This window comes from Meleagris gallopavo, chromosome 25, assembly GCF_905368555.1.
Source record: "Meleagris gallopavo chromosome 25, MGAL_WU_HG_1.1, whole genome shotgun sequence".
Classification (NCBI taxonomy): Eukaryota; Metazoa; Chordata; class Aves; order Galliformes; family Phasianidae; genus Meleagris; species Meleagris gallopavo.
The window spans coordinates 4,892,017-4,919,756 of NC_139428.1; the positions used below are offsets into that span (position 1 = coordinate 4,892,017).

At 58.3% G+C, this 27,740-nt stretch overlaps 2 protein-coding genes across 7 annotated transcripts; one reads left to right on the forward strand and one right to left on the reverse strand.

Moving 5' to 3' along the window:
- Window positions 1-247: 247 nt before the first annotated feature.
- On the forward strand, window positions 248-13,495 carry SMAP2 (small ArfGAP2). 5 transcript variants are annotated; one of them, XM_085208648.1, is made up of 11 exons: window positions 310-449; window positions 5,392-5,487; window positions 8,159-8,292; window positions 8,941-9,026; window positions 9,485-9,563; window positions 9,945-10,031; window positions 10,449-10,530; window positions 10,653-10,753; window positions 10,865-11,030; window positions 11,270-11,592; window positions 12,407-13,495. In XM_085208648.1, exons 2-11 carry the CDS (start codon window positions 5,475-5,477, stop codon window positions 12,530-12,532), a joined length of 1,197 nt encoding a protein of 398 aa, XP_085064774.1. In that variant the 5' UTR covers window positions 310-449; window positions 5,392-5,474; the 3' UTR covers window positions 12,533-13,495. The 5 variants fall into 5 exon arrangements, with proteins under 5 accessions (XP_085064771.1, XP_085064772.1, XP_085064774.1 ...); XM_085208645.1 differs by lacking the exon at window positions 5,392-5,487 and having other exon boundaries at window positions 248-449; XM_085208646.1 differs by lacking the exon at window positions 5,392-5,487 and having other exon boundaries at window positions 248-449; window positions 9,945-10,022.
- RIMS3 (regulating synaptic membrane exocytosis 3) lies at window positions 12,794-27,708 on the reverse strand. Of its 2 annotated transcripts, none has more exons than XM_085208651.1 (7): window positions 27,475-27,708; window positions 20,862-21,107; window positions 19,896-20,037; window positions 19,701-19,813; window positions 19,009-19,110; window positions 18,784-18,923; window positions 12,794-18,683 (listed from the first exon to the last, which is right to left on the reverse strand). In XM_085208651.1, exons 2-7 carry the CDS (start codon window positions 21,079-21,081, stop codon window positions 18,471-18,473), a joined length of 930 nt encoding a protein of 309 aa, XP_085064777.1. In that variant the 5' UTR covers window positions 21,082-21,107; window positions 27,475-27,708; the 3' UTR covers window positions 12,794-18,470. The 2 variants fall into 2 exon arrangements, with proteins under 2 accessions (XP_085064777.1, XP_085064776.1); XM_085208650.1 differs by lacking the exon at window positions 27,475-27,708 and adding an exon at window positions 26,597-26,798.
- Between the last annotated feature and the right edge of the window lie 32 nt (window positions 27,709-27,740).

Consider the following 27,740-nt stretch of genomic DNA (forward strand, 5'->3'; position numbering starts at 1 on the left):
ACCTACGCAACCCCACCTCTTCCACGCCCAGCAGCCCCCAGAATCCCCCCCCCCATCGCTGCGCCCCCACGAATCCACCGCGCGATGCTCTCAGCGCACCACGTGACTCCCCATTCATGCCTCCCCCGCTACAGCCCCGCCTTCCTCCCATTGGCTGCCGCCAGGCTCTGACGCACCGCGGCGAATCGAAGAGTGACGTAACGAGGGGCGGTCTTAAAGCTCCTCCGCCGCCTCCTATTGGCTTCTCTCCTCGTCGCCCCGCCCACAACGCCGACCGGAAGCAGGAAGTGGCGGGTGCCCTGGACGGCGGCGCCGTGACCCGCGGGCGGGCAGCGGCGGCCGCGCCATGACGGGGAAATCGGTGCGCGATGTGGAGCGGTACCAGGCGGTGCTGGGCGGCCTGCTGAGCGAGGAGGAGAACAAGTACTGCGCCGACTGCCAGGTCAAAGGTAACGGCATCGAACGGCCGCGCTGCACCGGGCCGTGCGGTGCTGCCGGGCGGCGGGGATCGGGGCGTCGTGAGGGGATGAATGGAGCGGAGAGGGAAAAAGCAGAAGAGAAAAGGAGGAATGATTTATAGAGAGAGCAGCGCCACAGGAAGAGGAAAAGAGGAGGAGGGAAAAAAAGAGGAGGGAAGAAGAAAAAAGGAAAAATCCTTTTCTGCCCCCCGCACACAAAAAAAACCCCGACGCGAAGCATCGCAGCCCCCAGGGGCGGGTTGGCGGGCGGGCAGGGCTGGGCGGTGGGCGCTGCTCTGCTCCCTGCTGTGCAGCGCGTTGCTTCCCTGCAGCGAAAGGGTTAAAGCGATGCCTACTGGAAATCCCATCCACTGAGCGCTGGAAGGGTTTGGGGCTTTGCGGGCTCCTTAAGGGCTGTAAGGAGCCGGAGGTGTGCTTCTGCTCGCTGCAGTGCCCTCTAACAGCTGCAGAGCCCTGCTGGAAGGTGAGCCGGCGGCCCTCCTGCTTCCATCAGGCTCTGTGTGCTGCTCAAAACTCGGTGTCCCCGCAGCCCTGGGCTGTGCTGTGCTTTGGCAGCCCCACACCTGGCTGTGCTGCTCTGTATCGGTTGGAGACGGGAGTGCTGGCAGCGAGCAGCCTGCCCCTTGCTGTGAATCTCTTATCTCTTGGCTCCCATGCTGGCCCAAGGGCACACACAGCTGTCTTATCACGGCTTGTGAGGCATGAGGCAAAGCACACAGTGTGGGAGCAGATCCTCTTATCAGCTCCTGACTGGCTGTGGTACGGTGATGCAGCCTCTCCTGGTGTGCAGTTCAATCACTAATGCACATGTGTCAGCGTGCAGTTAAACATTACCACCAAAGCTGGGAGCTTCTTGTGGCTGGGAAAGCACCTGGGACCTGCCTGGGGAAATGGGCTTCTGTTGCACTGAGGCCTTCCTGCAAGATTGTTTCCCAGTGCCCTGGTGGAACTCCTGCAGTTTTGCAGCACTCTCTGCTCTGCTGCTGCTCCCCGCTTTGTCACTGGGATTCTGCTTGAGCCTCACTGCAAGGAAGGCAGGATAGGAGCCCTGCAGCTCGCTCAGCGCCTGGGAAAGCACTTACTGTGAGCCCTGGCTGTGCTGCTGTGCAGAGCTTCCTGCATCTCGTAGTGATTTGCTGCCTGATCTGAGCGTTTCAGAGCTCGCATGACACACAGCAGAGCCTGTTCAGATGCCACCCACACTTCCATTATGCGTGTTCCCAATGACCTAACTTCTTGCTGGGTTTCATTACTGTATTTTTTTCCTACCTCTATATAGAGAGCTAAACGAGGTTTCAATACCCGTGGCGCCAGCTGCAGTCACTGTATGCACCCCCACAGACCCTCCCCGTGTTGTTGTTCGAGTTTGGCTCCCAGGAGCATCCCTATGGGCTCCTCAGTGCTGCCCGTGTGTGAGTTGTTGGAGGTGAAATAAAGACAAGGAAAATGGGAAATGAGCACAGGGAGGTTCTGCTTCTGCAGCAACAAACAGTGTGGTGTGGTTAGAGGCTCTTGTTTTGGAGGAAGTGGGGCCAGGTGTGAAGCGTGCTGCTTCCTCTTTGCGTTGCAAAGCTTCTGTTGGTGCTGACTATGGGAACAGAGGATGATCTGACCAAAAGAGAACAGACAGATGTGTTTTCGTGTGCTGCTCTGAGTACTCTCAAGATCCCAGTAGCCCTGATCAGAAGCGTGGAGTCTTGGCACAGCGTGGGTGAGTGTCTGGCTTAAAGCTGGAGGGGCCGAGTTACCGTCATCCTCATAACTCGAAGGCCTTTGCTGCTCTGTGATGCTTGGGTATAATGCCTTATGAGAGGAGCAAGCCTTTGGAGAGTGGGATCCCTTCTGTTGGCACGTTGATACAGAGCCTTCTGAGAGCTGTTGTGCCACGTGTGTGAGATGTCAGTGTGTGACTGCACTGGCAATTGGCAGATGCCGAACTGCTGAACGTGAGGGTGAGCCTGGGGCCAGGCAGTGACGTGGCTGCAGGACGGATGTGGTGCAATCCAGAAATTGGATGTGACCCGAGTGCCTTCCAGTAACCAGGAACTGCCTTGTGTTGAGCAACACTTCAGTGAGCTGGGCTCTTCTCTGTGTTTCTGACTCTGAATCCATGTGCTGGACCTGTACAACACGGAGCTAATGCTGTTTGATTCTTTCCTTCTCCCAAACCGTTCCCCTCTGCTCTCCCCTCCTCCCACCCAGCAGGATGCTCACACCTGAGACGGTCGGTTCCTGCACAAGGAGCCCCAGCGAGGAGTGCTCACCCAGCCATGCAGGCTGCCCTGCCGTGCCAGCTCTGTCTTCTCGCCTCTTCAGCCTCCTCTTCTCTTAGGAGAGCTGTGGTTCCATGCCCAGATCGCCCTCTCCTCATAACTGCAGTGATTTGATGGGTTTGTGGCCAAACACAGCCTGAACCCTGATCGAATCATTTGAGTGGTTGTACCTGGAAGAGGGATGGGACTTTGCTGAGGCCCACAAGGAGGTGGTTAAATATGGGATGGGAATGGAAGCGGTGGGGAAAACAGGAAGAGCAGAATGAGAAGCTGTGATGGGTCCATCAGGGAGCTGGGACCTCCAGCAAAGGGCAGTTGGGTCGGTCCACCGAGTGAGTATTAATATAAAACACGTTGCACATATCCAATAAATCCTGCTGTGACTCAGGTCCTCCACCAGCAGACTATTGAATCACAGATGTTCTCTTCAGATTGCTTTAACTGAGGGACGCCTCGAGTGCCTGAAACAAACACGTGATGAAAATAATCAGGATGGGAGAGCAGAGCTGCGGATGGTGATGAGTTCTGTTCACCTGCAACGGGCTTCAGAAACCCAGATTGTAATTGGTTTGTGATTAGCAAAGAGCTACTGGAAGTTCTCCTTTAGGAGAAGATGGGCAGAGCTGAGTCACAAAGATAATCCTCTGAGTGGAGGGCATCTTAGCAAACCGTGTCTATTTTAATGCTGTTGTTCTCTACCAGCTGAGTCTGTGGTGAGTGGCTGTATAGCAACGGGTGGAAATCGGAGGTCCAAAAATGCCATGTGATTTTTCCCATCATAGCTGCAACTTTGGAAGTTTGTTCCTATAGTAACTGCCAGTGAGTTATGTAAGGCCTTCAGGAGCTCGTGCCTCTTTAGAAGGCGCCTCTGCAGCTTTAAGGTAATTTGCCTTTCCGTATACAAGTAGGTTATCAAAACCAGCTCGAGTCGAGAATAGCTTCGGTCTCCTTCAGGTTGGTCCGGAGCAGTGATTGCTCCGTGTGTCCCAAGAAATGTAGGGCACAGGAGATGGAGCTTTGTGAGCAGCTGCCCTGGAACTCCAACTGCAGGGCTGCGTCCACCTGTGCTGCCTTTGGGCCATCACGGTGCTCTTGTCAACGTTGACAAGACATCCCATCCTGGCTCTGTTACGCCCCTTTGTTATGAATATTTCATCCTTTTTGGTGACTGATAGCAAGGAGCAGCTTATTACAGCCCCAGATATAATGAGAACCTGCAGCTCTATCTTCAGGCTCGGTTGCCATCGGTGCTGGTAACATCAACCAGTTGTCTTGCGTGGATTGCTGAAGCTGTTGCTTTCACAGCATGTCCTGAAGGGATAAACATTGCTGCCCCAAAGCAGCAGGAAGGATTCGCCCTGCAGCTCACAGACTGTGACCACTGCAGCTGTCTATCCAGAAAAGCCAAACGAAAGCCCCAGAAGGGCACTGCCCAGCAGCGTTAGTGACTGCCTGCCATAACCAAGAGATCCTGACACTGAGGTTAACCATCCTGTCTTCTCGCTAGCAGAACTCGCCTTGTTTTCTCCCTAAATAAGTGCTGAGCTGCAGAACAGACATCTGCACTCGAGAGCAGAGGAAGCTGTTTTGCAATGCAGCTTTTCGTCATCGCTTTTCTATGAGCGGAATGAATTTCAGTAAGTTGTCAAGCAATCGCCTTCCAGAATGAGGAAGCCGCGGGTGGAAGGAAGCTGCTGGATGCTTGGCTGTTCCCTCCTTTGGTTCCAACTTGGAGTGATACCCAAGTGCTGCAGAAGGCTCCCAGGGAGGATGTCTCAGTGCTGGGGTCTCCCCTCCGTGAGCAGCATTCCCCCATCCCTGCATCCAGCACACACTGCACTGTTTGCTGGGCTCAGGGGCTGCAGGAACATTTCCAGCTCCAGCTGGGCTCCTCTGCACTTCTGCACTGCCCCAGGCAGGGACCCTGCGGGTCAGGCGTTGGTTTGCACTGCGCTGGGAAGATTTCACCAGGCTCTGAATAGCCCTGTGCTCTCCTTCCTGCCTGTCAAAGCATCTATTTTTCCTCGACCCCCCCCTTCTCGGCAGAGCGGTGGCTTTGCAGCCAATTTCTGTTTTATTTTTAAATGCCTTCTGGAGGGTTATTACTGGAGAAACTCGCAGGAGCAGCTCGAGCCAAAATGGAATGCCTGAGTAAAGGGCGAGCTGCGAATCTGCTGGAGATTCCTGGTTAAAGTCACTTGAGGCTGTGAACTTCCAGCAAGAGGATATGTGAAGCATCCTGGCCAGGCTGAGCTTGGGTTGAAGGGGACCTGGGAGCCTTTGCAGCAGGGCAGGTGGAGGAGTTGGTCCCTGCAGGCATTGCTGGTGCGGGCAGCTCGCTGTGCAGCGTTTGTTTGGACGTGCTGGATATAAAGCAGTGCAGCTGGCTCGTGGGGGCACTGCCTGCATAGCAGAGCTCCTCACACTTAGCTGCCTGCTCTGCTCCAGCAGCTGCGTGCTCACTGAGAGCTGCGTTCAGTTCTCTGCCATGGAGCTGCAGCCCGGCAGGTAGGGCTGTACCCAGAGCTGGTCCCGTCTCACACTGCCGCTGTGCTGGAGGTAGCTGAGCTCTGGGCTGATCTGTAGCCTGTTTAACTCAAAATTGCCTTTTTTTTCTTTCATCCTTTGTTCACCTGCAGATGGTTTTCCTGCTCCAGGAAGGATTTGTGGTGTTGGAGGCACTGCACCAGGCATGAGCTGATTGATCAGAGCTGAACGAGCGATGCCCAGCGCTGGTTGGTGCCAAGGGAGTTGCTTTGCTCCCATGGATGATAAAATTAGATGTGATACTGAAAAGGGGCCGCAGCATCAGGCTGGCCTACCTGCTGCTGATTGGCAGTGCAGAGAGCTTAGCTTTGTGAGTTTCATTTGGGACTGAAGCTCTAAAGCCATCTGATAGCTGCGAGATGCCTGCCCAAAGGGAACTGCTTTTCTAACAGTCTGTGCGTTCGTGCAGGGCTGCTTTCATTCTGGTGGTCGAAGCCAAATGTGTGCACTGAGCTCTGCTGCCCTCTGCTCTCAGTGCCCTGGGGCCCTGAGGCTGCAGGAGGAGGCAGCAGTGCCAGGAACCCCAACTCCACTGCAGTCCTCGGTTGGATTTTGTGGAGGTTTGATGCTGTAGCACGTGACTGAAGTTGCTTCTTTAAATGCTTTCGCCTGGGGCTTTGTGTACATCAGCCACGTGGAAAATAGGATGTGGAACTGCGGGGGATGGCTGAACCAAGCTTTGCCCTCACGCAGCTACTGGGTGCTTCCCCGTGGGACTTCCAGAATGGGTTCCTTCGTTGTGGCCTTGAAAGGGGAAATGGGAGGCCTGTTTATGTCTGCACAGCCTGCACCCTGCCCTTGGGACGGCTGCTGTGAGAGAAACGTGCTGAGAATGGGGTGAAGGCTGCAGCATGGGATGGCAGGGCAGCCGTGCGTCCTGTTCCTCTGAGGGTTTGCCACTGTGTCAATGTAAGGCTGGGTAGGTGGGCTGAGGAGGTTTGTAGGGCTGGGGAGGTGGGCTGAGGAGGTTTGTGGGGCTGGGGAGGTGGGCTGAGGAGGTTTGTGGGGCTGGGGAGGTGGGCTGAGGAGGTTTGCGGGGCTGGGGAGGTGGGCTGAGGAGGTTTGCGGGGCTGGGGAGGTGGGCTGAGGAGGTTTGTAGGGCTGGGGAGGTGGGCTGAGGAGGTTAGTAGGGCTGGGTAGGTGGGCTGAGGAGGTTAGTAGGGCTGGGGAGGTGGGCTGAGGAGGTTTGTAGGGCTGGGGAGGTGGGCTGAGGAGGTTTGTAGGGCTGGGGAGGTGGGCTGAGGAGGTTTGTGGGGCTGGGGAGGTGGGCTGAGGAGGTTTGCGGGGCTGGGGAGGTGGGCTGAGGAGGTTTGCGGGGCTGGGGAGGTGGGCTGAGGAGGTTTGCGGGGCTGGGGAGGTGGGCTGAGGAGGTTTGCGGGGCTGGGGAGGTGGGCTGAGGAGGTTTGCGGGGCTGGGGAGGTGGGCTGAGGAGGTTTGCGGGGCTGGGGAGGTGGGCTGAGGAGGTTTGCGGGGCTGGGGAGGTGGGCTGAGGAGGTTTGCGGGGCTGGGGAGGTGGGCTGAGGAGGTTTGTGGGGCTGGGGAGGTGGGCTGAGGAGGTTTGTGGGGCTGGGGAGGTGGGCTGAGGAGGTTTGTGGGGCTGGGGAGGTGGGCTGAGGAGGTTTGTGGGGCTGGGGAGGTGGGCTGAGGAGGTTTGTGGGGCTGGGGAGGTGGGCTGAGGATACAGCCAGCCCTATTCCCAGGCACAGCGCTTGTGTCTGATTCCTGCATGGCCATAGCATCGCTGGGTGATGGTGAGCACACACCCCCAGCTCCCAGGGCTGCCCACCTTCCTCCTGGCTCTCAGGGTGGCCCCACCACCCCAAACTGCTGCAGCCACAGCCCAGCACTCAGCCCTGGCTGCTCCAGGTCCTGCACAGAGCGCACCGGGTGGGAGGTGGTGGCAGCCCATGTGACAGAGCTGAGCTGATTACTGCAGCCCTGATGGGGTATCTAGCTGACTATTAATCCTTTTAGCCCTATAAAAGCTAAATATATCTACAGTTAAATCTAACCTTGAATCTCGTGCTTAATCCTAATGCCAGGCCCTCACATCGTGGCGTTCAGGAGCATGGAGATGAGCTGGGAGCTGTTCTGGGCTCTGGACTTTGCTCAGCCCCATCAAACCCGTGCCCATCCGGAGCTGGATGGCTATGAAATGCAGTGCTGCTTTTTTAGGGTTTTGAAATGCCACTTCCCCCTCTTCCCTCCTTCCCACTGCAGCATCACTTGCTTTGAGGCTTGCTGTTTTAACTATGGCAAGGAAGGGCAGAGTTCCCCCTTTGCAGCCATGCCTGTAGCTCCTATAGAGGGGGATGGATGGTTTGTGCTGGGCAGTGCAGCAGCAAGGAGACACGTGGAGCAGTGCTGGCTGGTTCCTGAGCAGGTGGGGGAGGTTGGGGGGCTCTTTGCCTCCCGTCACATCTCCTCTGGTTACAGCTATGGGGCTGGGTGCTGCTCTCCTTCCTCAGCCACACCGTCCTGTGTGTTAAACACTGTGTGCTGCTTTTTTAGAGCAGCTGTGAATATTCTGGAGCCCATCCTCAGGTAACCCCACTGTGGTGGGAAGGTTTCTGTTGCTGGAGCAGGAGCCCACTGTGCCACGGTGGGTTAAGCAGAAGGAGATTGGGATTTGTAGGCTTGGGGTGGTGGGATGCCTGCTGTATTACCTCTTCCTCTTTGAACTTCTCTGGTGCAGAGCTCTTACAGTGAAAGAGGGAGGCAATAAAATACTGCTTCTATCAATAAGAACAGGGAGGTGATCTCTCAGCACTCTGAACTTGTCCGGTTCAAAGCTCTGCCCTGGGTTCTTCAGTCCTGGTTCATTGGGTGCAGTTTCTCAGCTCTCACATCTCTTTGCAGGGCCACGATGGGCGTCCTGGAACATCGGCATCTTCATCTGCATTCGTTGTGCTGGCATCCACAGGAACCTGGGCGTCCACATCTCCAGGGTGAAGTCTGTCAACCTTGACCAGTGGACGCAGGAACAAATACAGGTGGGGCAGGGGAAGCAGGCGGGTCGCTGTTAGTGGTGGTGTGAGCTGGGAAGCAAGCAATAGGGTTTTCAGAGAGACAAGGAGGTGGGAGGGGGGTCGAGTTATCAGGCCTGGTTAGGTTGGAAGAGGAAATGTCTTAACGACAGCCTCAGCAAACATCAGAGTGCAGACAAACACCGCCAGTTTCTGTCCATCTGCCCAAGGCAGCTGCTGTCGTTAGCTGCTGCCCACCTCCTTTCCTCGAGGTTTCTAGAGGACAAATCCTGAACTTTGAATGTGAGCTCAGTTGCTGAGCTGGAGTTTATTTTGCCTTAGAATTGAGACCGTGATGCAGCACTCAGGGCTGGCTGGCTCTGCGGGGGGTCAGGGTGCTGCGGGGGGGGGATCAGGGTGCTGCGGGGGGGGATCAGGGTGCTGCGGGGGGGGGGTCAGGGTGCTGCAGGGGGGGGGGTCAGGGTGCTGCAGGGGGGGTCCCAGCCTGGAGGCTGCAGCAAAAGCCTGAAGAGGGGCTGCTGTGTGCAGAGCAGACTTGAGAAGCCTGCATGTGCCTTCTGGCTGCCATGGGTGGATTCTCACTTGGCAGCCTGGAGGGCTGGTGTATGAGCTTCGATGTCTGCAAAACTATTTCAGGATTCTTTTGAATTGCAGTGCATGCAGGAGATGGGGAACGGAAAAGCAAATCGTCTTTACGAAGCCTTCCTGCCCGAGAACTTCAGGCGACCTCAGACGGATCAGCATCCTTTCTCTGCTGCTGGGGGGGCTGTCCATCTCATCTCACAGCTGCCCTCCCTGCGTGGGAGGCTCTGCTTCTCATGTGTGGGCATCAGCTGTGAGGAGGAGCTCCTAGATTGCATGGGTAGGATCCATTTCTGACCGCCGTCTCTTGGACTGACGACGCGTGTGCTCTTAAGTGATGGTCAAAGTAAATATATATCAAAGGAGAAATAGTAGGAAGTGTCCTTTTCCTTATTTGATGTACTTTTTATAGCACTGTCATGCTTGGAATAGCCCAGGGGTGCAAAATTGAGTAGCTAAAGTAGTTGGAACTATGACTATATTTTAAGTTGCTGCTCGAAATGCTCGTTAGGCAGTCATTAGTTTAGTCACAGCTTGTACCTTGTATCCACGTGTCAAACAGTGCTGTGCACATCTTCCATTCTTGAGCTGTTTGTCTTTAACAAGCTGCTTGCAGAGCTGTGGAAGGCTTCATTCGTGATAAGTACGAGAAGAAGAAATACATGGACCGAAGCATTGACATCAACACGTTTAGGGTGAGCCCCTCATCGCCTGTGTGCATTAAGCTAAGTGTAGGTTTGTCTCGTGAGTAAGTGGTGAGTGCATGAAAATAGGTCTGAATGTTTCCTGTGTTAGTGACTAATCTCCTCTCTGAGGCCAACCAGGTTCAGTCAGTGTGCAGAGAAGTGAAGTTGGAAGGAACCTCTGAAGGTCGTTTGTCCAACTCTGTGCTTAGAGCAGGACTGATTTCAGGTGTTGGTGTGTCTGTGTGCTGCCTTGGTGGCTCATCAGGAGTCTGAAAAGCGGGCAAAAGAGGGGGGGCCCTTTAGGTTAACAACAGCAAATAAAGCCTGGTTCGCATTTTCACCGTGTGATGGTGTGAGCTTCGACCCTCACATCAGTGTTTTCCTTTACAGAAAGAAAAGGATGACAAATGGAAAAAGAGTAACGAGCCAGCATCAGAAAGAAAGCTGGAACCTGTCATCTTTGAGAAGGTGAAGATGGTAAGCCTACGGCCACGGGTCGGTTGTAGGCTGCTCTCACACAGAACAGAGGCAATCCAGCTTCATATGGAAGCATTTTTTCAGGCCTCAGTCATAGCAGTGGATGCTTTGAGTCACACTAATGGCAGTAGCTTGTTTTCCACCACTCAGGCAGATACTGAACAGATGTGCTCTGCTTTGCAGCACAGGGCAGATTGGAATCCAGCTACTCCCTGCTTGGCTTTCAGACTTGGGCTGCTGTTTTTCTCTAGTTTAGAGCGTGCATATTCGTATTGGTGTAATGGGACAAAAAACTTTGTAATGCTTGCTCTGTCTAGAGGGGGGGTAGGGATGTTGCAGGGTTTAATCTCATTAAAGCCTCCAATATATCAGAGCTAAAAGATGACTTGAACCAGACTTCTGCTGTTCTTTCCCCAGCCTCAGAAGAAAGAAGAAACTCAGCAATCTAGGAAAAGTTCTCCCAAATCTACTGAGCCCATCGTAGACTTGCTAGGACTCGGTAAGAGACCCCCAGCCTGGCTGTGCTCGTTGCAGTGACCCTCAGTGCAGTGTTTGGTCTCCTGAATTCCGTGAACTTTTAGTGGTTCACTTCCCTGTCTGTCACCTCCTTGTCTCTCCCAGATGCTCCTGTGCCGAGCGCCCTCACCAACGGCCGGCCCTGCAGCTTGGAGAAGGACCTGGATCTTTTCGCATCAGTGGGATTGAACTCTGACTCCAGGAAGGTAAGCAGGGAACATCAGTGCTTGTCAGAGGGGTGGGTGCTGGAGTGGAGGGGTCACAATCTGTCATCCCCCGTGCTGGATGCTGCTGCACCTGTGCTGTGTCCCCCTCAGGTCTCTGGCTCTATGCCTACATCTGGAAGTGCCGGTTCTGTTCCTGAAAACCTGAATCTCTTCCCCGAGCCAGGAGGCAAAGGGGAAGAAACAGGGAAGAAGCAGCTCTCTAAAGACTCCATCCTCTCCCTGTACGGCTCTCAGACACCTCAGCTGCCTGCGCAAGGTAACAGATCTCAGAATAGAGCAGCACACTAATGCTGAGTGGGTGGGCTGTCCTGATGGCTGTCAGGCAGAGGTGTGGGAGTGTGGGTGGTCCTCGAGTGCTGCTGAGGAGCACGATGAGCTGCTCAGCCTGGACGTCACATCCAAGCGAGCGTTGCGGTCTGATTCGAAGGTCAGCATTCCCACCCTGACAGCAAACACAACCCTTCTTCCCTTCATCACTTCTCTGCCCGTTTTCAGGAGCGATGTTCATGGCCCCGGCTCAGATGGCGTATCCTGCAGCGGCGTACACGGGCTTCCCAGGAGTGCCCCCCTCCAGCAGCATGATGGGAGGCATGATGGCCCCGTCGGTGGGTGTGATGGCCCAGCCTGGGGCTGCGGGGATGGTGACCCCCATGGCCATCCCTGCCGGATACGTGGGCAACGTGCAGGCAGCTGTCATTGGTGTCCCCAACGGGATGATGGCTGCGCAGCAGGCTGGTTACGTAGCTGGCATGGCAGCGGTTCCCCAGCCTGTCTATGGCGTGCAGCCAGCACAGCAGCTTCAGTGGAACATCACTCAGGTGAGGTGTGGCTCCTGCTGACCCAAGGGTGGACGGAGGAGGCGCGTGGTTGAATCCGACCTGTGACTTCTGTGCTCTTGCAGCCTGTGTTCTGGGGCTGGGTGAGGCACGCTGGCACTGCTGCCGTGCAGGGATCACAAAGCAGTCACACGTTCAGGGGTCTCGGGGTGGAGAAGAAAAATCGGTGTCACATCAGCTGACATTGAAATTTCTCAGCTCCATGGGTGGGCAGGCGCCTGAGGAGATATTAACTGCAAGGTCCTCATGCATCCAGGTGGGAAAGCAGCACCTCAGCACGCTTCATGTAGATGCCCAAGGAGAGGTGCAAGCGCCTGGCTGCTCGGAATGACGAGCTGTAGGCAGAGCTGCAGTGCCCTGTGTTAAAGCCAGAACTTCACGTTACCTGGGTGCTGTGTGTCCATCCAGCAGCATCAATCTGCTGAGAGTCAGAGGGGAGTGCAGCTGGCTCTGCTGGCTGCTGATTCACGCTGCGTGCTGCTGCTGAAAGGTCAGATAATAGCACGCCGTGATTCTGCAATGGCTCAGGTTCTGTAATAAGGTGAAAAAGTCAATTGCTTGAGAATGAGGAGAGTCTGCCTCTGTAGGTCTGACTGCTGGGCTGGTGGTAGTGGAGCCCAGCCTTCGGGGTAGCTTTCAGTGAAGCTGTGCTGTCTCGTTCAAGCCTCTGTTTGCTGTAACTCTTCACAAGGTCTTGCTGAAGGCTGATGTGTTGGGAGGCGTGCTGGAACTGACAGCTGCAGGCTGGCACCTTCTGCCCGGTGAAGCTCTGACCTCTCTCTCCTCCCCTTTGCAGATGACCCAGCAGATGGCTGGGATGAACTTCTATGGAGCCAACGGTGTGATGGGATACGGACAGTCCATGGGTGGAGGAGGTGCCCAGGGAAGCAATCAGTCCCTCAGCACTCAGCTGTGGAAATGATCCCGCACGTTGTGACCATTTTTGCCTTCTGTTCCGTTCTTCAAAACTGCTCCATGAGACATTCAGGGTTTTTCTTTCAGGCTGGCTGCCCAGCCCCAGCCTCTTTCCATTACTGAGACCCACCTCTGCCTCGTCACTGTCAGACACGGTGCGACCTCGGTGACCAGAACATGAGCTCCCCTCTATTTAGCACAGTCAATGCACACTTTGGGGTGGACCCCCTCCTTGCACAAACCTCCACTAATGCTTCTGGGTAGCACGTAACGTCCTGGGATCTTAGCAGAGGTGTGACTGAGGAACGGGGCGACCTGTCCTCCTTACTGCCTGCGACTTCAGGCCTGTTCAGAACCACTTAAAACTCCAGTATTGGTCGGGGTTTCAGTTAGCAGAGGGTGGGATCCTTGTTTGGTGCTGAGGAACTGGATTTTAGCCCAAGCCCAGGGGCAAGCAAGCCTTGCTACCTCTTCCCTCGAGCGGAGTTTGGAGCTGTGCTTGGCTCGCCAACCCTCGTTGGAACCAAAGGCATTCAGAGCCCCCCTCCCTCCCCCCTGAGCAAGCAGGATTCTCGCGCAGTGTGGGGGCAAGCTGTCAGAATGTGAAACTTGCACTTCAGAGTGGCTTTTCTGTCTGATCTGTGGTATTGATGTATTTAACTTTTAACTAACGGAGAGTTAACTTATCGAGGGCCGAGAGCCCGCCGCAAGTTTTCTTACACTTTTAAAACGGCATCCTAATTTATACTTTTTTCATATATTTTTTTTTGTTCCTGTGTATTCCCAGTGCCCATCCCAGCTAGCTTCAGCCATTTAAATCTAGGCACAAGAGTGGGTGGATCAGATTTCTTTTCTCATCTTTGGTAGAACAGCACAGCTTCGACTCATCAGCGTGAGCGAGGAGCCCCAGCTCTGCGGGCTGCTCCTTCCTGTCTCTATGTAAATTCCCCAATAAAATATTGCGGTGAAACCTCGCTGCCCCATCGCGTTCCTACAGCAGCACTGTGGATGGATGCAGACGGGCTCTGTGAGCAGGGCTGTGTCCCAACGCTGGGCATGGAGGAGTGCCTGGGAGCCGGGGGGCAGAGCAGGGTGAGTTCGGGTCAGTTGACAGCTCTGTATACAACAGAAAGCTGCAGCCCTGGGCTGTGATGCTGCATTCCTGCTGCGGGGAGAGCTGCAGCAGCAGCTGGTGGTTGATAGCAGGGGGTTGGAACTTGGTGATCCTTCAGGGTTCCTTCCAAACCAAGCCTTTGTGTGAGAGAGCTGACTGCAGTCTGCTGGGAGGCTTGGAGCTCCCAGGTGAGGCTGAGAGCAGGTTGGGCTGGGGGAGGTTGGGGGCCCTGCGAAGAACAAACTGCAGGAAGGTTCATGAACTGCCTCAGCCTGGAGCTGATGCTGCTCTGCTTGCAGGTAGCTGTGCTTAACGCACTCCTCTGCTTGTTTCCTTCAGTAAAAAACTGTTCCTTTTCAGGGCGTCCCTCAGAAAAGAGCATTTCTTCCTCCTCCCCGTGAATCTGTTCTATGGGGGGCAGCTGTTTGGCTGCACCCCTGGTTGGGGGCCGGGCGCTTTGTGACGCTCAACTCAAGCACAGAGGGGTTTTCAAGCTGGCTTTAATCATCTTCACTTGCTGCCCCGTACTGTACATGCAGGTACAAGCCAATGAAAATGTGAGTACGTCAGTTTGCTCCTCCTGGGGAAAACTGGCTTAGGAGTATCTTACAAAATAGCGTGCACCCTCACAGCCATCAGTCCTGCTGCATATAAACCACAAAAATACAAGAGTTTTACATTAAGAAAGACCACGCACATATAAAACATTACAGAACACAAGTAAAAAAATTGCCATTTGCTTTTTTTTTTCTTTTTTTTTTTTTTTTTTTTAAATCTTATCACCATTCTCAAGGATCCATCGAAGCCCATCCTCCCCTTGTCTTGAATGCGGAGCCGGGGCGCAGCGCAGCCCCCTGCCCACCCCTCCGTGCCGTTGTTTGAAGGTGTTGTTGTTGAACTTAGGAATCTGTCATCAAAGCAAAGCCTGTGAGTGAAGGCAGGCAGGTTTGCTCCGTGCTGTGCTGGCAGAGGAGCTCCATCAGGTGTGGGATGCACACAGCAGACGCGAGGTTCGCTCCTGGGGGGGGATGTGTGCGGTGGGGACGGAAAGCAAAGCCAGCAGCAATTTGTGGCTCACGGAGTTCTGAGGACTTCCAAATTCTCCTGGATGCAGTTTGCTGGGCGTTGGGGAAGCAGCGATGTGAAGCAGCACGCTTTGCACGCCGTGTCCCAGGGCTGGAGCTGCGCTGCGCTGCTGGGAGCAGCGGTGTGGGGAGGGCTGTGGGTGCTCCTCCTGTCCGGGTGTCCTCTGCAGCACACGCTGCCCACTGCTCTGCTCCTCGGGGGGGGCAGCAAAGGCATCGATTGCGTGTAAAGAGGTTCAAGGTAAAACTCTTCGTATCTTGAAGTTTGGGAGTCTGAATTCAGAGCTTTTTGGCAGGTGAGCGCTTCAGATGAGCTGCTTTCTCTGTGCTCAAAGTGCTGCTGTTCTCCTGTTGCTGTCTTTCAGGACAAACCTCAATCTGGCCGTGAGCTGCTGCTGCTCCCCTTATGGCTGTTTCCCAGCCAGACGGGTCCGGTGTCGTACCAAAGGTATAAACTGCTGAGATTAATGACAGATCCTGCAGCGCTGGCAGTGCTTTGTCCAGCCAAGCTGCTCGTTGATTGGGTTTGGAGGTGGGGAGAAGAACAGCGCGATGGGGAAGGTGAGTTCGATTTAACTGCACGGAAAGATCAAGCCCTTTTCAGAAAACAAGGCCACCAACTTCAAAGTGCGAACAAACATTCACGGGGCCCAGACTGCAGGAGGGAGCTGTGGGGTTCTGTGGGGTTCCCCCCACACCGCGCTCCTGCAGCTCCGCAGCCGTCCCTGTGCAGCACATGGAGCCTCAGCGAGTGGGGACAGTGCAATGTGCACATCCTCAGCTTCCTACGGCTTCCTTGCCTGCACTTCTGAGGGCTGCATCACCCCCAGGTCGGGTTATGGGGCAGCATTGGGGTGCAGGAGCAGAACAGACTGCTGCCCCGTGCGCCATCCCTTCACTTTGCTCCTTGGCCATCGGAGTGGCACAGAGCAGGAGAAGCACACCCCCCCCCAAATTGCTCTTCATTGCACAATTACAACAAAAAATAACCTGAATGTGGTAGAGTGCACGAAGGTCTGGGTCTTAAAAGAGAGAGGAAAATAGGAAAGGAAGGGGGGAAAAAAAAAAAAAAAAAAAAAAAAAATGAGGTATCCCAATCACCAGAGCTGCGTCCTGACCCCACTGCTGGGCAGCTGCTGCCCAGGTGGCTCCGGGTGCTGCTGTGCTCAGTCCTGGCTCAGGGCTGGCTGTAACAGTGCGGCGGTTCCTCGGACAGCAGGACAACCTCGTGCCCTTTGCTGTACGTTTTTCTCAAGTCTGCATTTGAAACCGAAATCTTCACAGCGTGAGGATCAGCACAGGGGAGCGACGGCTGGGATGCAGCACTGCCACCCCTGCTGACCGCTGCTCGGCGTCCCGCTGCGGTACCCACTTGCTGCTGCTGCAGATGGCTCTCCTGCAGGCCATCACGGCTGTGGGATTCCAACCTTCCTACCAGATCCGAGGTGTAACCAGTGCCTTTCCACCACCTGGCCCAGGCGCTCCCTGCGTGCATCGATGTGGTAGAGGAGGAGGACTTCCCACTGAAACAGCTGTGTCGAGGGCCATCACTGCATCGTGGGATGCGAATCTGGCTCTGAATGAAGGTCCTCTTAGAACTCTGTCTTGAGGCACGGCAGCCTGGAGGCCAGCAGGGCGAGCTGCTCAGAGCTGTACCCATCTCTGATGCAAAGCACAGTGAGACTTTGGATGTAGCCATGAAGAAAGGCGCCTGGCCACTGCTGCCTGGCCGCCGCTCCTTGGCCTTCAAGTTGTTTTCCAGCAGATGCACTCCCTTAGGGAACTCTCTGTTCCCCTCAATGCAGGGGGAAGCATCTGGGTCAGCTGGCAAGGAAGGGAAGGTGCTCCAGGGGCGCACAGCCAGCACTGCTTCTGCACATGGAGCTGATGTGCTGAGCTGCTCGCTCCTCGTGCTGCCCCAGGACTCCAAGGCTGGTTTGGTAACATCCATCCTCATTGCTTAACGAGGGGCCCTGGCTCCTGCCCCTCTGTGAGCTGTGCTGCAGTGAGATTCTCTGCGTCCCACGTGGGTGCTGGGACCAGAGCACCGAGCCCCTTCTGTTTGATGCTCATTTCTTTTCTAGAGGAACATATCTGGGAAGGAGAAGGGCCTGGATCTGCTTTCCTGGGGGAGGGAAGATGCAGTGACCTCACAGGGTCCGACCAGCCATCCTCTGCTCCTCGCAGCATGCAAGGAATGCCCTTTGCAATGAGCTTTCCCCAGCAAGCAGCCGCAGCTTGGAGTGCAGGGCCATGGCTGTGCTGCACTGCAAGCAGCGTGCTGGGTGCTGGGTGCTGGGTGCTGGGTGCTGCATGGGGCCGGGTGCAGGGCTGGCACAGGGCTCACACGGTTGGAGATGGACACGGTGATGTGAGCACAGCCTCGGCTGCAGGAATCGCTCCCACACCCGCAGCGTTGCAGCAAGGCAGGGGTGCTGCTGGGGAGCAGTTTGCTCTCCTCCTGCCTACACCACGATCCCATTATTAGCAATAAGAAGTAAGCCGGGGCTGTCGGGTTCCCGGTGCTGGGCTCTCCAGGTGGAGCAGAACGCAGGGGCTCCGCAGTGCTGTGTGCCCAGGGCAGAAGCGCAATGCTGAGCCACCATCGCCCCACTGCTGACAGAGCTCCTCCTTGTCTTTTTTTTCCCATTGGAGTCGAGTGGGTAAAGCAAATCACATTAAACTGAGGGTCTGTTCTGCGCCCTCCGCTCTGCCTGCGCCAGCAGCTGCTGTGTGCCAGGACCTGGAAGGCAGAGCCGTGGGGGCGGTGGGGATCCCCCATTCCTCCTCTCTTGGTGTCGTCGTTTGGTTTTTCTCTCTTTTTTTTTTTTTTTTTTAATCTTTTTCTCTTTTTTTTCACTCTCTGTTGGACACTGATCCTTCGGGACAGTCCTCGTGTTCAGTGTATTCCGCGAAGAAAGCAGAGTTGCTAGTGGTGTCTCCCCTGAGTATTGTCAGCAAATTTCATTTAGGCACCTTCAAAAACAAAACAGAACAAAACAAAACAAAACAAAACAAAAGAAGAAAGCTTCCGCCATTCTCGGTGTTGCTACAAGAACCGATCCCCGGGGGGGGAGGGAGGAGGAGGGGGCACCGGAATGCTGCTTGAAAAACAAACAACCTGAACACACAAACAGGAAACAAACAAACAAACACCCAAACGCTCATCGTCACCACCGAGCGCTGCGTCCTTCGCTCGGCTCCTCTCCATCACCCCACTTCCAGCGCAGCGGGAGCTGCTGTTGAGATGTTCCCCCCCCGGATGGAGGGGAGGTGGGGGCACCGCGGTGCGCTGTCACTTTGGCAATGTCACAGGCAAAACGCTACCGAAAGAAAGGAAAAAGGGCACCGGTGCTGCGGGGGTCGGTGCGGGGAAACCAACGGGCTGCGCCCGCTCTGCCCCGGAGCCTCTCGGGTATTGCAGTGATTGTGTCGTTAGCACGTGGCAAGCTACATAAGAGAAGATGCTACATTCCTTGGAACGAAAAGTAGTGCTGAGTTGGATTCTTCTGCTGAGTCTCTTTTTGCTCCCTGTTCTTCCCAGGGCAAGGAGCGAGATGGAAAGAAGGGAACGGCGTCTCCGTGCTCCCAGCATGGGAGGGAGCGCGCCGGGAGCAGGGCGTGTTGGGAAGGAGGTCTTTAAAATTAAAAAAAATAGGGAGGGGAAAAAAAAAAAAAAAAAAAGGATGGGATATTTACAGCCATCCACGCACAGTCCTGGGGTCGGGATGGCTCTCCCTGCCCGGCTATGGGCAGGAGGGACTGGTGGAGCTCTCCAGAGAGGACTGGGAGAGGCGGCGTGCCAGCGGCCCGATGCTGGAGTCGGCCAGAGAGGAGGTGGGGAAGAGTTTGTACCAGCCCGCCACGGCGCTGGAGAGGTCGAGCTCCTCCAGGACGATCTGAGCCATGCCCATGAAGCACTTGCTGTCCATGCGCCCGTAGTCGCCCCACACGATCACCTGTGGGGCAGAGGTGGCATCAGGGGGGGACGCCCTCAGGGGGACGCTGGGTGGTCGCCCCCTGTTCCATCCCAAGCCCAGGGACTGCGGGGGGGTTCACCTGCAGGACTTTGCCTTGGGGGCTCTCCTCAAAGAGCAGCGCCTGCTGGTAGGAGGGGTCGCAGGTCTTCTTCACCGCTTTGGTCTTCTTCTTGGCCAGGCAGACGCCGTTTTCCAGCAGGTAAACCTTCACGTAGGTGGCTGCAGTGGGGAGAAGCGCTGACTCAGAGCAGCTCCTGGGGGTGTCCCGGCACAGCGCCGTCCCCGTCCCCCCGCAGCCACCTACCTGGGATGCATTTGGAGCCCATCTTCGGGATGAGGCCCCGTGCCTGGATCACCTCCACCTCCAGCTGCCCGCTGCGGTCTGCCATGCCCACGTGGACATCGCCTGGGCAGGGGAAGGGACGCACTGCACTCAGCATCCTCCCAGCCCCCACCTCCTGCTGGGTGTGAGCCGGGCTGGGATGGTCCCCAGTTGCTGGGAGAAGCCACCTCCAGGGTTGGCAGCCCGAGTTGGAGAGTCATTAAGGTTGGAGTAGACAGCAAAGATCACCGAGTCAAACCATCAACCCATCCCTGCCATGCCCACTGAACCGTGCCCCTCGGTGCTGCACTCAGCACGCTGCCAGAAGTGCCCCGAGCTCCCTGCAGGGTGTACCTATGCAACCTGTGGTCCTGTTGCTCACTTCCTGGTGGCCCTGGCAGAGCCAGGGGACAGGGAAAAGGTGTGCTGGCATCTCAGTGGGGCTTTATAGCAAGGAATGAACCTGCGCATTCTCAAAACACACCGACTGCGGAAGCCAGAGAGTTGGGGCTGCCCTACATTGTGGGGAGCAGGAAGAGGGAAAGCCAGAGCTGCTGCGTCCCCCCCTGGAGATGCTCCAGCCCTGTGCCCTGAGCAGGGACGTCCCCTTCCCTGCACAGCCCCAGCTCCTGCCCGTCATGCACAGCCCTGCAGCACGGACCCCCAGCACTCACCCATCGGGGGGGTGGCCAAAGTCTGCCGTCCCACCAGCTGCCCCGGGCCCAGCCCGTCCAGGAAGTCGCTGAACTGACTCTCGGCTCCCAGCCGTGCGGTGGGGAAGATGAACCTGTGTGGGATGGAGCAAGAGATGCCAACGGGGCCTCGGGTGCCCCCAGCCGCCACGGTGCGCGTGTGCCAGCGGTCCTTACGTGCCGTCGGAGCTGTTGCTGTTGGTGCTGCCGTCGGTGGACTCGCGGCTGCCCTGCCGGGTCACCCTGGTCCTCAGCTCCACCGCGATGCCGGTCTCGGTGCTCCGACGGATGTTGCTGCGCAGCTTTTTGGGGCCACCCTCTGGAAGCCGAGGTGTGGGGTGAGGTGGTGGAGCCACCATCCCAGCCCCATATCAACACCTCCGGGTCCCACTGCCGCCACCCTGTCAATGGCTGAGCTGTCCCTGTTGCCCGCTGTGCTGGCACCCCACTGCTGCTGTGTCCCCAGCGGTGGCAGATGGCACAGGGAGGAGGGTGCCCCAGGGAGGAGATCCCCCTGACCCCCACCGCTGCCCCCCACCGCTGCCCGGTGCCACCAGGCCGATCCCTGGCACTGCGCTGCCTCTGCCAGAGTGGGCAGGATGCCACGATCACCACTGGCATTGTTTGTAGGAACCTGCCAGCTCGTCGGGGTCTGTTAAGGTGAGCGGGGAAGGCCACGGCAGCGCTGCAGGAGCCCTGAGAGGGAACCGCTGCAGCCACAGAGGATCAGGGATGGGCTGGGGAGGTGCAGCCCCATCCCCAGGCTCCTGCCTGGCCCTGACACCCCTCAGTTCTGGGATAACTTCTGTTATAAGTTATGGGACGTCCCTTCTGGAACATCTGGGATGTGCAGGGCTGGAGGGCTCCAGGTGAGCACCTCTCCTTATGGAGAGCGTTCCGAATGATGGAACGCCAACAAAGCCATAACCAAAGCACTAAACTGAGCCTTTCTCCCTCCTTTGCATTCTGCAAAGCTTCTTGAAGCACTTCAATATTTCCCACAGCCAGAGATCACGCGACCGGCCCTTTCCACACATTAATTTTTGGGGTGTTTGAACCAGAATGGTGCAGGTGCCCATTGCAAAGCGCGGGACCGAAGGCGACGGGACCAGGCACACAGCAGTGGGGTCCGGCCCTGCTCACCGCTCTGGTTGAGCTGCAGCGTGCTCCTGCTCCACTGGGACAGCCCCACGATGGCCACCATCTTGGCTCCCAGGCTGGAGCGCCGCTTCTTGCTGGCCGTGATGCTGACGGAGTCGGCGCTGCCCCGCGCGCTCTTCTCCACGCCGTACATCTCCCCGCTGATGCTGGAGCTGCGCACCACATTCCTGCCCGCCGACGGGCCGGCGTCCCCGTTGAACATGGTGAGGTGTTGCGGGGTGGGATCAGCTGCAGGGACAGCGGGGTGGGTCGGGGGGGCACTGTGCCACCCCTGAGGTGCTCAGCTGGGCAGGATATTCAGGGCGACCCGAAGTGGCTGCGTGCCTCGCGGCTGCACCACCCCCAGCCCGGCAGCCCAAACCCCACCGTGGCCATGGCTGTGCCCACCCCGATCCCCGCCTGCTGGCCGTGCCCCACACCGAGCACCACGCTGCTTTCCAGCCCTCTCTGCTTCCCTTCCCCATGAATATTTAAAGCGCGGCGGGATGGGAGCATCCATCTTCCAGGCAGAGGTGAATGATGAACTGCGGGCCAAGTGAAGCCACTTTAGGATAATGGATGGAGGCAGCGCCCGGAAAAATATTTCTCTTTCAAGAGACGCAGCCACAAACGCAGAGGAGAAGTGGCAGCTGCCAGTGGGGCAGCGCAGGGGACGGAGCATCACGAAGGAGACACAGCACAGGGGGACACGGACCCCCACGGCACCGATGTCGCGCAGCAGCACCCCGGCAGGGCGCTCAGTTTTGGCGGAGCTTTGGGGCACGGCGGCCTCTGGCCGTGAGGAAGGGACCCCAAATGCTCACCCCAACTCTGTGCGCGCTGCTCCCAGCTCCACGCCTCAGTTTCCCCCACAGCCATCCCTGAGCACAGCGATGCCCGCAGCCCTGCAGGACACAACGTGTCCCGTTGTGCACAAAGGGCTCCCACCGCTGTGCTCCCCATCGGCACAGAGCTTTGCTGGGAGCAGATGAGATGATGACAGCACTGTGGCAATAGGATCGTTTCACTGCGAGACGCAAAGGGTTCCCACCCCGGAGGGAGGAGGGATTTGCTGCACTCCCGCAGCCTGGCCCGCACGCCGCACCCCTTTGCCCACCCTCTGCATCTCATCTCCTCCTCGTGGCAAAGCACTGCGATTCTGACAGCTGCAGCCCCTCCACTCCGTGCCCCACAGCAGCGACCCACAGCCCCGATGGGCCCGGAGCGATGCCATGGCCGTGGCATCTCTGCACTGATGTGCGATGGCCCCGACACGAGCTCCGTGCTGCGTTCCGTGCCCACCCTGCACACACACCCCAAATAGGAAGAGGTCCCTTACCTGCACCTGGCAGCATCCCCACGGCCCCCCCGCCCGGCACGCAGCCCCCGGCCCCTCTATGGGAGGAGGGTGGCAGCCCGAGCACGCTGCATGGGTTTCTGGAGAGCGGGGTTGTGCCGGCGCTGCTTCAGCATCTCCATGGTGACATGGCTGACCCAGTTCTCCTCCCAGCCCTGAGCGAGCGGGGGCACGCAGCGGTGGTCCGGGGGGGAGTGGGGGAGTGGGGGGCGGTGCCACGGAAAGGGGCAGTGGGAGATGTGGTGGGGTGAGGTGGGATTTAATGGGATGAGGTGGGATGTAATGAGATGAGCTGGGATACGGTGGGCTGCAGCAGGTTATGCTGGGCTGCGGGGGGATGTGTGGTGGGATGCAACGAGAGGTGGATGCAGCAGGATGTGCAATGGGATGTGATGGGACACGGTGGGATGTGGTGGGATATGCAGCAAGATGCAATGGGATACGTAATGGATGGGATGAATGGGATGCAATGGAATGCGGTGGGCACCCCAGACCTGCTGGGGAAACTGGAGCTGGGAAAAGGGGGATGAGGAAGCTCATAGGGTCACAGGCATTTGAAGGACCCCAGGGTGACAACGGAGCCCCAGCGCATCCCGGTGACCCCTACATGGTGCTACCCAGGGCTGTGAGAGAGCCTGACCCCAAACATCCCACCACCACAACAGCAATAATTGTAACAACAACAACAGGAAAATTGGGATGACGCTTTGCCAAGGGCTCTGGGGGAGGGAGGAGCTGAGTGGTGCCCCACACAGGTGGGGAGCAGCCCCTGATGATGAGTGGGGAGAGCAGGAAGGGGGGAGAGGAGGTGATAAACGAGTGCCCCATGGCAGCCCTTCCCCTGGAGGGAGGGCACAGAGGGGTCTGGGGGTGGCCCTGGAGCTCCAGGCTGGTTGTCCCCATGCAGAGGGGCTCCCCGTGCTCCGGGGCTGCAGGGGAGGGAGCTCCAGCAGCAGGTGGGGGCACTCAGCCCATGCTTTTAGGGAAAAGTCCACCTGCTGGGAGCGCTGCTATGAGGTCACAGCTCACCAACATGCTCTCCTCCTTGCACTGAGAGAAAGCAAGGCTCGAGTTCCCCTAAAAGTACTTAATTCTAATTAAATGCTTCGGGTTTGATAGGTGGTTGCTCAGCCCAGCTCAACTGCCCAGCAAGGAGTATCGTTCAGCGCACCTGAGCTGGAAACCAGCAAGGAACTGGAGGTGAGGATCCCATATGGGAGCACACACGTTCTTTAGTCCTGTCGTGCCCACATCACACTTTGGCTGGGGGGTTTTCTTCCCCAGCCCCGACGCACAGCTCACCCGCAGCCCCCTGGAACCACGGTGCTCCCAGCAGGGGCCGGCAGCGGTTCTGGGATGGGGAGCTGTGAGCAGCACCTCCCCACAACTGGTCTGTCTGTGGGTGGGAGCACCCACCTCTGCCCCCACGCTCAGCCCCCCCAGACGCCGTCCCTCTCCCCGTGTCCCTGTGTGACGTCTGCCACGCGGTTAAATCAGATCTGCGCTGAATCCCATCGTTTCCACGGCAACGTGGAGGAATCAGAGGACCCAAAGCCGCCCGGCGGGGCTGCGGTGGGGGGCAGCGATGCTCTACGGACCGCATCGGGCAGCTCCACCGCTCCGTGCTCGGTCCCCAGCCCCGAGCCCCTCTCGGGGCCGCGCTCCCCGTAGGGCCGTTGCTTATGGGGCTGCCCCGCTTACGCAGCTCTCCCCCCAGGGCTTCCCCCGCGGGGCCGGCAGTGGGGCCGGTACCGATGTGCACAGAAGGGCCGTTTGCTGACGGCGTTTCCCATCTCCGCCAGTTTCTGCCTTCGCGCCGCCCGGCCCGGAGCTCTGCAATGCAGCTCACAGCGCTCAGCGCTGCGCGAATCCCATCAATATTTCATGGAGCTGCTTCCTCCAGGGGAAGGGCTGCGCTGCTCTGCTTCTGCTGCTCCCCGCAGCGCTCCTGCCCTCGCGGAGAACATCCCATTTCCTTCCCCTGGCAGCCAGCCCCCAGCAGCCCCCCCTTCCCCTTCCTTTTCCAAATGAGCCACCAGCGCTGCGCCTTTCGGGGCTGCACCCTATGTGGGCTGTGAAGACCCCTCAGGTGGGAATCAAAGCACCCACTGATTTCTGCCCTGGGATGCTCGAGTGTGACGTGCTGGGGTCACAGGGGCAGCTCCGGGATGGGCACTTGGACCCTCCAGCTCCGTGAGCAGCAGCAGAGCACTGAGCACAGCCCCATACGGCAGCATGGGGTCCCTCCTGGCTGCACCCGCGCTGCCCACAGCCCAGCAGGTCAGGTGCAGCGTTTGCAGAAAAGTTGTTTTTTTTTGTTTTTTTTTTTTTTTTAAATGCTAAGGCTGCACAATTACAGCTTCTGAAGGGATCAGCAGAAAACTTGCTTGCTTTGGGAAGACTTCTGTGAGCCGGAGCGATGCCAGGAGAGCGCGGGAGCACAGAGCTGCCCACAGCAGCACCCAGCACTGCCTCAGCCCCCACCCACCCCGACATGAGAGCCTCGTTGGGGACAGTGCCACGCACCAGGGTGACAGCCCCACATCCCCTCCTTGCTCCATCACCCCACAGCCAACACATGGCAAACAGCAAGCGGCACCCCCAGCTCCAGGGGTCGCCATGCAGAAGGTGAGGGGCTCTGGGGCATCCCTTGACCCCACATATCCCCGTGGCACAGCGACCCGATGCAGGTGGGAGGGTTGGGACCCCCAAACAGCCGTGCAGCACATCAGCCACGCTGTCGATCCTGCTCTAAATCACTACAATGGTGACAACGTGAGCCTGTTTCCCTGCTATTAGAGATGCTGTGACACAACATCTTGGAGAGCATTGAAATGGATGCAAGGAGATGGTGCCGTGCTGCTCGGCTTCTAACAAGCAGGAGGATTTGGTGTTTTCATAACCCAAAATTGCATTGTGCATCACCGTGATGCTCCCACACGGCTGTGGCACAGCGGGACTGCGTTCAGCTCAGGTGGGATCAGAAGTGACAGCACAGGGATGGAGCAGGGGGGTGGTTGTCCCTGATTTGGGACACATGAGGAAGGATGGAGGCACCGCACAATGCAGGCAGTGCTTCAGGGATGGGCCTGAAATGGGGCCGGAGAGAGAGCTGTGAGTCAGGGTGTGAGCTGGAGCAGCAAATGGATGGCAGAGAGGGCACAGAGCATGGGGAGATGGGTGAGTGCAGCAGAAAGGTTGGTTTGGGAGAGGCGCTGGTGCAGGAGGAAATGGGCACAGTGCTGGGACGGAGGGGAGAAGCTCGGGGCAGCAGCCCAGCCTGAGGCTGTGTGCTCTGTGCTCCAAACCCCAGCCGTGTCCTCAGCACGTGGGGAGCTGCAGGACCCCACGATCACCATGCAGGAAGGAAACACCCAGCACAGCCCCAGAGCTGTGGCCTGCATCCTGCCGTGCCCTTTGGCTTGGGGCTGAGGGCCTTGCTCACAGTTTGTGCTTCCCTGCAGCCGTCACCAAACCCCGCGTGCCGCAGCACCGTGGGGACGGATGTTGGCCCACCCCAAAGCGCCGGGTCCTGGGGAACGCTCTGTGTGTGGGGTGAGGAATAATGTGGGCACCCACCCCACAACCTCACATCACCACCTCTGGGGTCTGTGCTGAGATGTGAGAGCAGCCACTGCTCCTGAGCAGCACCGCCCGGCTCTGGTCCGTGCTGCAGGGCCGGAGTGACGCCCATGGCTTCCTCTTAACACAGAGCCCCAGTGCGGCCCCTGCCCACCCCGCAGCACCGTTTCACTCCTCCTTAACAAACCTGCAAGGGATTTCCCTGCAGGACCACCAGCAGCACCTGGCTGTGTGTGCACAGAGGGCACAGCAGGACTGACAGACATGGCACAGCGCGACCGATGGACACAACACAGTGCAACTGATGGACATGGCACAGCAGGACCGATGGACGGAGCAGAGCAGGACTGATGGACGCAGCATCAGCGAGAGGTGAGGTGAGCGCCGGCGTTCTGCGGGTTGGGGGCTGCGATGTGAGCCCCCTCCCCCTCCAGGCAGGACCTCCCCCTCGGCCGGTCGCTGCCCCCGTGTCCCCCCGCGGCGGGGCCAGGCTGGCACGGGACGGGGTTGACGTCAACGGGCTTTCAGCGGGGATGATGGATGGCACGGGGACGGCGCTCCCGGTCCCGAGCCGCGCTGGGAAGCGCTACCCCCGCCGGTTCAGAGCTCCGGTGCTCGATTCCAGCAGCGCCCGACACGGAGCCCCCGATCCGGGCAGCCCCCGCGCTTCGGGGGTCCCTCCCTTCCCCGAGCATCCCCCAATCTCGCCCCCCCCCCCCCGGCCCCGCTGCCGCCCGCGACGCTCGGGGCAGGTGCGGTCCCGCCGGGTCCCGGAGCGCCGCACCCCGCGGGCACTCACCCACCGCTGCCGCCGCCGCCGCCGCCGCCCGTGCCCGCTCCTCCCCTCGGCCCCGGCGGGTGCTGGGAGCGGCGGGCGGGGGAGCCCCGACGGAGCGGGCGGCGGCGGAGAGGGGCTGGAGGAGCCGCGGGGAGCGGGGCCGCTGGGGGCAGCCCGAGGGCGGCCGGGGGAGCCCGCCGTGCCCGCGCCTGAGTGCCGGGTGGGGCTCGTGCTCATCGGCCGGACCGCAGGAGGCGCCGCGCCGACCCTGCGCCCACCGCTCAGACCCCAAGAGCTGCCACGCCGACCTTCCTTCCACCATCCGGACCTCAAGAGCTCCCAGCCGAACCTCACCTGCACCCCAAAAGCCACCAGCCCGACCCCATACCCAACCCCACACCCAACAATCGGAGTCCCCAAGAGGTGCCAGCGGGACGCCGTACCTGGCAAACAGACCCTGAGAGCCGCCGGGAGACCCTGTGTCTGTTGGTTGGACCCCCAAGCTGTCCCACTGACTCTTTTTCCACCATCCGAACCCCAGGAACCAGCACCAAGACCAAGAGCCCCCAGCTGCACCTCGCTCCCCATCACCCAGAGCCCCCCAGCAGGGCCCACACCCACCAAGCAGCCCCAGAGCCTCTGGCCATACCTGCAGCTGTCAGCCTGCGGGTGGCTGTGGCGGATGCTGCGGGGCAGAGGGAACACACAACCCTCTGGGATGTGGTGACCCTGAATCATCAGCCGCCATCCCTTGAGCAGGGACCGTTTTGGGGCTTTGCCTGGTGCCTGAGCGCAGCCCTCCCAGGGAACGGGGTACGTTTTGTGCCTCAGTTCCTTCTGAAGGAGGGATACAGTTGGAGCAGAGGGGCTGTGATGTCCCGTGCTGCCCTTGGACTCACCTTGGCTCCCCAAAGACAAACACTAATGTCCCCCGGAGCCGCTTCTCTTTTCGCTCATGGTGAATTCCTGCAGTGCTCTCCCTGCGTTCCCTCCGCGGGCTGCGCACCCTTTGACATGGCAGCCACGTGCCACGAGGAAACCCTCCTTCACCAGCTTTAACTCTGTCTCTCCCTCAAATAACAGCGGGCTCAGATCGCCCTGCGCTCCCCACTGCACGGCGTGGGGGTCCCGGTGGTGGGCAAAACCCCAACGGTGTCCAGGGAGT

Excerpts from the sequence above, each read along its gene's own strand:
- SMAP2 (XM_085208645.1), top strand. The coding sequence starts at position 347 with ATGACGGGGAAATCGGTGCGCGATGTGGAGCGGTACCAGGCGGTGCTG. Across the intron at positions 9,027-9,484 it reads AGGCGACCTCAGACGGATCA|AGCTGTGGAAGGCTTCATTC; the intron begins GCATCCTTTCTC and ends AGCTGCTTGCAG. Across the intron at positions 10,754-10,864 it reads TGAACTCTGACTCCAGGAAG|GTCTCTGGCTCTATGCCTAC; the intron begins GTAAGCAGGGAA and ends TGTCCCCCTCAG.
- RIMS3 (XM_085208651.1), bottom strand. The coding sequence starts at position 21,081 with ATGTTCAACGGGGACGCCGGCCCGTCGGCGGGCAGGAATGTGGTGCGC. Across the intron at positions 18,924-19,008 it reads GGGCTCCAAATGCATCCCAG|CCACCTACGTGAAGGTTTAC; the intron begins GTAGGTGGCTGC and ends TCCCCACTGCAG. Across the intron at positions 18,684-18,783 it reads CCCAAGGCAAAGTCCTGCAG|GTGATCGTGTGGGGCGACTA; the intron begins GTGAACCCCCCC and ends TCTGCCCCACAG.